The sequence below is a fragment of the Haliotis asinina genome, chromosome 3 (genome assembly GCF_037392515.1).
Source record: "Haliotis asinina isolate JCU_RB_2024 chromosome 3, JCU_Hal_asi_v2, whole genome shotgun sequence".
NCBI classification, from domain to species: domain Eukaryota; kingdom Metazoa; phylum Mollusca; class Gastropoda; order Lepetellida; family Haliotidae; genus Haliotis; species Haliotis asinina.
Genome location: NC_090282.1, coordinates 32629222 through 32637261, shown reverse-complemented (window position 1 = coordinate 32637261; position 8040 = coordinate 32629222). Strand labels below are relative to the sequence as shown.

General features: G+C 34.7%; 1 protein-coding gene across 4 annotated transcripts in view; it reads right to left on the bottom strand.

The window, feature by feature from the left end:
* Positions 1-248: 248 nt before the first annotated feature.
* The window catches only part of LOC137277826 (uncharacterized), a 34201-nt gene continuing 26409 nt past the window's right edge, over positions 249-8040 (bottom strand). For all 4 annotated transcript variants that reach the window (XM_067809784.1, XM_067809786.1, XM_067809787.1 and 1 more), the window contains 2 exons: positions 7860-7980; positions 249-6995 (listed from right to left, as the gene is read on the bottom strand). In XM_067809784.1, coding sequence (XP_067665885.1) covers positions 6442-6995; positions 7860-7980 — 675 coding nt within the window. In that variant the 3' untranslated portion in view covers positions 249-6441. The remainder of the gene's footprint in view (positions 6996-7859; positions 7981-8040) is intronic.

Sequence of the window (8040 nt, the reverse complement as noted above, 5' to 3'; positions counted from 1 at the left end):
TTTAGTAACCCACGCTTGTCGTAAGACTCCTACTAAGAGGCGACTGGTCAGACATTATATCCTAAATGTGTAAATCAATGCTCATGCTGTGGATCACTGGATTGTCTGGTCCAGACTCGATTATTTACAGACCGCCACTATAACTATAATATTGCTGAGTGCAACAGACACCTCCAAGGTGTGAATATTACTTGGTGTGGAATAAGACTGCAAACATTATCTTTCATGGTTCAGAAAACAAACACAGGTTCTGATTGTGAGTTTATCATTGCTGATACAAGAACAGGACATGACAGAGAGTGAGATACCGGGTGACAGTTTCATTGTCTGCAGTACACAGAGGGTAGAGCTGGCATTAAAAACATGTAGAAGCAGCTTCTTATAACAAGGATCAAGAAACACAAGTGTGTTCAAATGCAAACACATAAAAGAAATCTGCTCTCCTAGTTGGTAAACATCTTTTAAAATTCTAGAGGTAAACTTCTAAAAATCAGACTATAAGTTCTGAGAAAACAGAAACAGAAAAAAAAAATGATTTGCATTTGTGATATTTCTGGGGTTTGTGTGATACAATAAATATACCTATTGTTATGTTAATTTATGAGTTTATTTGTTTCACCTCTCGGTCAATGAAGCCAAAAGGAACTTGTATAAATTTATAACAGTATAACCTCTGAATGTGACAGAACTCTAAAAGTAATAACCGACCATAGAAGAACGTTGTGGTATAAGAATTAGTTTTATCAACACTATCATATAAATCACAACAACCATAATTAAGTTCCTCTTTCGAACAAGGAACAAGTGTTCCATTTCACCAGTATCACAACACATAACATCCTCAGTTGTTGGTTTCCTTGATTAAATGTCTCTACAAAAGTTACCTTATCCTCCTCTTTTGTCATAATTACATAAAAACATCAACATAGTCATAAATATTGACAAAAGCAAAAATAATAGGTCACCTGCAGTATCTTTGTTAACAATAAAGACTATGATATGTGAGCTTCATATAGGTCCATGTGATAGACAGACTCATTCCACTGGCTACTTGTTGGCTTGAATAATCTACCATGTCATAAACACTGTTATAACATAAGTAACATAAAAGTTCACAAAATGCATGTACAATGAATAAGTAAAATTATACACCTATCATAAAAATAATTGAAGATGAATAAAAAATTAACAACTTGGAAGTGTTAGCTATGATTAAGGAAGCATTATTAGTCTACATTAAATCTTTGGTATATTTTGAAACCAAATAGTTGGCACCAGCATATTGAGGAACTAGGCCTAGAATATGAGGACATGTCACATCTAAGTCTAATGCCAGCTTTAAGCATAATGGTTATTCAGACCTCAAGATGTGACATACATTCAATCACTTGCATTTGACAATTAATTTTAATTCATAGGAAACATATAGTATATATGTGCCTGACTCATAATACACTTATGACTAAAATTCATAGACATTATAAGTTATGTATTAATTAAACACAGGTAGTATTACTGAAAAAGCTTATGCGTCCAAAAATATTTAACCTCGACCATTATTTTTCAGTTGGTTGGATAAAAAATGAAAGGGAAAATGTCACATCCTACAGTTTTTGTTTGAACATGGGAAATTTAATTTTTTTTTTCATATCTGAGCAGTCACAGCTGACTTTATCATTATATTTAAAGTTATGCCCCTTTTATATGTCACACAGACCCGTACAGAAATTACTCTTTCGTAGTAAACAGATAAACCTCTATTTTACACATTAAAGGAATGAAAATCAAAGGTACTGAGGCAGAACAAAGTCTTCATGAATAAGAAAATACAAGCATCAGACTGTCCACCACAAACTTGCCAGCTCTCACTCTTCTCTACTTACTGCTTAAACTACATGATTCACTAAGGTCTGTTATTCTTTAAACCACCAAAGCTAGCTGCAACCAGTCTCCATCCCATTGGCCATCAAATGTGCTGAGATCACTTGACAGGTTTCCAGCTAGAGATTATTAATGAGCCAGTCCTTGTGACAAAATAGTATCAAACAAAAAAAATTTATCAAAAGGTTTAAAATTCAAAGCAAAAATTAGCACCTTTGAGCAAATTCCATTAAAAATGATACGGTAAGGGTTTCAATAAAACTGATAAGTGTCACACATTCATCTATTTACCCTGTAGACAGAGCATGAAACATATAAAATCATTCTGGTCAGTTGCTGGAAAAATGAAATATACGTCAACATTTTATTACAACCTAACATGAAATCAACACATCCATACACTGAAATAATTTGCAACAAGCAATAATCAAAGAAAATATCTAAAAATTACTTGACAAAATAAATTTATCTCCATATACACAAAATATTACTTAGTGAGCTGTTAAAATGTGAAATAATACCAAATTTCTTTTTGTCATATTCCTTTGCTAACATATATTAAATAACAGAAGTCATTCACTTTATTCTGAACCTTCATTTAGTAATGACAATAATACAAGTGATTAAATGACAAATGTTTCTTCTTTAGTAATACAAAAGAGACCTTTCCTAACTGACACAAGCTTACCAAAACCCTTGGCAATATACACAGCCTGGGCTGCTTCTTTTACCTATATTCATACAAAAGAAAATTGAAAAGTTTAACGAAAGAAATGCTGAGACACAGAAACAAAGATTAATTTCTTGTACTACACGGAAGAGAATTTTATGAAGTGCCCACGCCACACCTGTTCCTCACAGTAAATATGTTGACATCCATACAGTTCTCTTCCTTATGTGTGTCACGTCTAAATGCCATTTAAAGACCTTATTGTGCTATCTCTGTAATCAAGCAGCAGTCTGGGCAGCCTATGGACAAAGTGTCTGTAACTTTAACTCCTTTACATGTTCAGGAATAACCCAGTTATACAAGTAACATCCAACTAATCAACTTCCATCTGTTAACACTGCAGAATTCCACTGGACTGACCTGAGCAAACTACACTATGATGGCACAGATAACTCCATGCCAGACAGATCTGAAACTTTCTACAAAACGGTCCAGAAGACCATAAAAGCTAGTCTATATCCCCACAGATCTTTTTTAATATGGGCCAGATAAAACCTAACAGATGGGCTTAAAAGATGACAACTTCATGGGAATAAAGCTACCCAGTAAATGGACCTAGAGATTCCCAACTTGTATGGCCAAGGAATCCTGATGGACCTAAAATCCTCCTAGATGGACCTTAACACACCACTACATCATGGGTCTAAAAAACTCCAGTAGAAGGGCTAAGGGATCCTTGAAGATGAGCCATATGAACCATTACACCGGCACAAGTGCTTGAAGAACCTAACTATGTAAGCCTGAAGAATCCCACTATAAAAAACTAAACAATCTAACTAGAAGACCCAAAAGAAGACCCACAGAATGGTTGTGAAGCAATAAGCCGCAGCTTCAGATTGGTTAAGCATTGCAAGTGTAAGTCAGATGATGTTTCACTGTAAGTTGCTATGGGTTGGGACACAGAAGAAGAAAAAGAGTGATAACAAATAATATACCTATACATTCATGTATTCACCAGGACAATATGACATCACAGTACAACAAATATACATGTAGTTTAAGTACATACAACAGAGGCTCTCCACAATGAATATAGGTCATTATCACTAATCATACAAATTCGCAACCATATTCAGAGGGTTTCTGAAAAAAAAATATATATATATATATATATATTTTTCTAAGTTTTACTTGGTATAACTATATGCTAGTGTCACAGTGCATTATGTATAACATCATTTTCTTTGCTGTTCTTCTGCTTATCATATATACGACCATACTATGATACTACTGGTATGTTTTTGATGGTCGTCTTTTTCTCTCCAGGACACCCATTATGTGTTAGCCAGTTTTTAAATGTCCTTATCATGCTGCACTGGACTTTCCAGAACACAAAAGTCTGAAAGATACTACATGTAAAATCTTAGAGGAGTCAAGAATATAAAATGAAAATTTGATATAAGTAACACATTCTTACAGGTCCTTGGACATTATAAACAGAACTAGCAACTCCTACAACCCTTCACTGAATAACATGTCCAAATCCTCAAAGAGAGGTCGACCATCTACACAAAATGAAACATAACCTGAAAGATCTCATTAAACGATTTTTTAAAAAACTCCAACCACTGTTACAAGTGTGAATTGAAACGTAGAAGAGAAAAAGTTGAACGCCAAATCAAAATCAAGTGCATCATTTGCGTAGATAAGGTGATGTGGTGACAACAACCAATGAACAATGACTATATTCAATATGGAGACACATATTCAGCACATTACTATGAGATAAATTGGACAGATGTTGAGCAGTGTCATTCATGAATATCTAATGATCATGCAAACAACATGTTAAAGAAAAAGCAAGTCTGGTGTAATCAATATTTTGAGCATGTAATTTTTTCAAAAAAACATGACTTTTGGACAACATGAGCTACAACTCTAGAACGACTCTGGAATGATGTGAAGATAGGACATCAATGTATATTTATCTACTGTGCATTTACATTTACTTCATCTCTACTTACACTGTATAAGGAAAGTAACATTTTGACAACTGACTCTGTTCCTCCTGCAATAAATATTCAAATCTTATTTGATAAATAACTGTCATTAGCACTAGGATTCCCAATCATAAATAAGATATTTTATCCTTATTTACAAATGTCAAAACATTAAATACATATCATGATGACATAATGTTTTCTGAAGTCTATGTTTTTTATCATTAGGACACATATTGTATGTGGTGGTATACTTTAATCTAAATGAAATATTTCACGACACGAAAGACAAATATGTCCATGATTCTCTTCTGGTCAGTTACTTGTCTCTGGTATCTAATCATATATTTATATATATCTGGGATCTTGATCCATGGTGAACTTTATTTCAGAATGATCTTCTTACAGACTTTCTAAAATTACATTTATTTTTAAAAAAGGTATCACAATGTAAGCAATACTGATCCTTGTTCGCATTTATTACCAATACATACAGTTACAGAAGGACCAATACATACAGTTACCAGGTAGCTGCATACCTGGTAACGTGGCATACATAAATGGATATACATGAATATACTGCTTATTACCTTTTTGGAAGTAGGAAATTTCGAAATTGAACAGTAGATTATTACCATTTCATCAGTTTTTGATTGCTAATTATTTCTTATATAAACCTTAAGAGACAATTACTTTTCTCTTCGACTGTTTCAATAATATGTCTTATATATATAATATGTTTTATACAAGTTCTAATACTGATGAAAGTAACACATGATGTTGTGGCAGTATCTTATAATATTGTTTGGATGTATCAGTAAACTTTTCCATTTAGATACAACATATTTCTTCAATACATAATACATTGTAGCCTGTTTAAGAAGAAGCGCTTAAGGATATCAACTCAAGCTGATTACCATCTACAGAATATCCATGAAGGTACAATTATGAGGACATTCTTGACCTCTGAGCACAATTGATATCTGAATATTTATGATATACACATACATATATATATACAGACATTGTGGTGACAACACTATACCTGTGTAACCATGGTAACATAAGCAAGTTAGGAAGCTGCCATTTTGAAACTTGTAAGCATAAGCAAACAAATGTATGGTTTGAATTGGATAAACTACATTGACATTGTTAACAAAAAGATTCTTACTGTAAGTTATCTAGCCTTAAAAAAGCAAAAATAAGTCGGATTTCTTGTTTTGGAGATATCATAATTCTTCTGTAAGATGTGCAATCGTATCACATATTAAAATTTCTGATCATTTAAAATGTAAACTGAGAATAAAACATAACTAGTTTGTGATTTCATCACAGTCAACAAATATTTCAACCTAAACAAGTCTTGGAATTGTTTCTCCATCAACAACTTTAAAATTGCACAACATAACATGAACGTTTCCAATGACATGTTAAACCAGGACTAATGAGCACATAATGGAACAAAAGTCTGTGTTAGAGAACAACAGTCAGTATGTGATATGTAGATTCATTTCTCCATTTGGTGGCTGATACCATCTTTCAGTTCACCTTCCAACTTTATGATGAAGCTCTTCTTGTAACCTTTCTTTTCAGCTTGTTTGCCTCCTTGTCATTTCAATTTCTGCTTGGAATGTTAGTTCAAAATATGTGTTATGTCCGTTTTGCCATTTTATTTTGGAACCTTAGCTTCACTTTGAGCACTTTCTGTTTCATACTTGCTCCTGAACATGAACCAAATGTTTTATATCTCAGTCCAACCAGCTCACTGAAGTTTGGTTAGCAGTAGGAAGTAGTATCTTGTGTATGGTCATTGAGACCATTTCCTTGGGAGTGTCATATTCAGAGTGTCACATTCACTTGCTGGTTGACTGCTGTATCAAGACTAATCCATCAACTTTTCTCACTCCCCCCAGCAGGCCTACGCTTACTTTTCCGCTGTTGCTCTTTCAGTTCATGAATATCTTCGTACATGTGGCCCTGTAACACTCGTTCACGCACCTCACTAGCAGCTTCAAACCCCGGTGCATTGGAATTAGTCGGACTCACTTCTTCATACACATGACGCCTGTCTCTTTTAGATGGTTGTTTTGCTTTTGCCTCTTCAACACTTTCATAATTCGGATCATTCTCGTCAATATATGTGATACAGTCTTTAACAGTCTGATAGTTAGGGTCAAGTGTCACACCATTGGATGCTCCCTCTGCATTACCATTGGCAATCGGTGCCACTGTTGGCAGGACCGGAGAGTTTGGTATTTCTGGCAGTCGTGTAGCACTTGGAGAGAAACTGGACCGCTTATCAACAATGGCATAGTCGTTGGAGCTCCCCGATATCCCTGAATCTTCTGGGCTGGCCAGATGTCGCCGGTCTTCCTGTTGTTTGGTCATCATGTGCAAGGAGTCGAGGGATGGTGGAGCAGGAGCTGCCGCAGTTGCGTAATTACCTGAGTTTGGACATAAAGGTGTCATCACAAATATTGATCTGATCATTTAGATATGGTTGGTCATTACATAAGATACATAAGGAAATGAAAAATAACGTAACATGACCAGGCACCAATTTCTTGAAACAAACTGAAGTTTGAGATTTTTCTCAAATTTGAGAAAACGCTTTTCACAGAATGAACTGAAATCAGCACAAAACTCAAACTATAGGAAACAATTGAGTTTTGTGGATAGATTACTTAAGGTGATCGGGTTTCTATATTTAAAAAATGCAGTTGAGTTAAAAATTCAACTGTTTCAAATTGTGAAACTCACTTTGAGATATGTGTAAAAACTTAAGCTTTTTACGAGAAATCGGGACCAGGACTCATTTTATCTTACTCTGCAAGACTGCAATAGGAACAATTCTAGAAGACAAAACATCCTGATCTTCTGACTCATATTCAAATTCATTGGTTAAATACACATAAATATACATAAGGCCAAATTTCCTTTTAGTTTGTTTCCCTCCCCCTCCCCATAAACACTTCATAAATTACCACAAGTAAAATACTTTTATAATTTAGAAGGAATATTACTTTGACTGGTGATGATATTTGTATTTTCTCCCTCCTGCCCTTAGGCTTTCTGGGGACAAAAATTTGTAAAACAAGAAATAAACTTGTTCTGACCTAATCTGAAAATAACAGAATTCAGAACACTAGGCAACTCACACTCATACTCATAGTGATAAAGAACCATTTACGACTGATAGAAAGAATATCCTTTGTGAAAGAAGTTGACATTCCTTATAAGGCAAGAGACAATAAATACTTGATGAACGGTTGCTTGAACAACAAACAAGGAAGTGAGTACAGACATACCATCAATCTCAGCATAAGTTTCACTGACAGAGCTCAGTCTCTGGGCAGCTTGTTTGGCCACTGCTTGTGCTTCTGGCGCTGGCTTCCTCTGCACCACGCCATCGCCAGATCCACCATCAACCTAAACACATCAAATGAATTAACCATCAGAGTCGCTCATTGGCTAGGGTTGTGTAGTGAT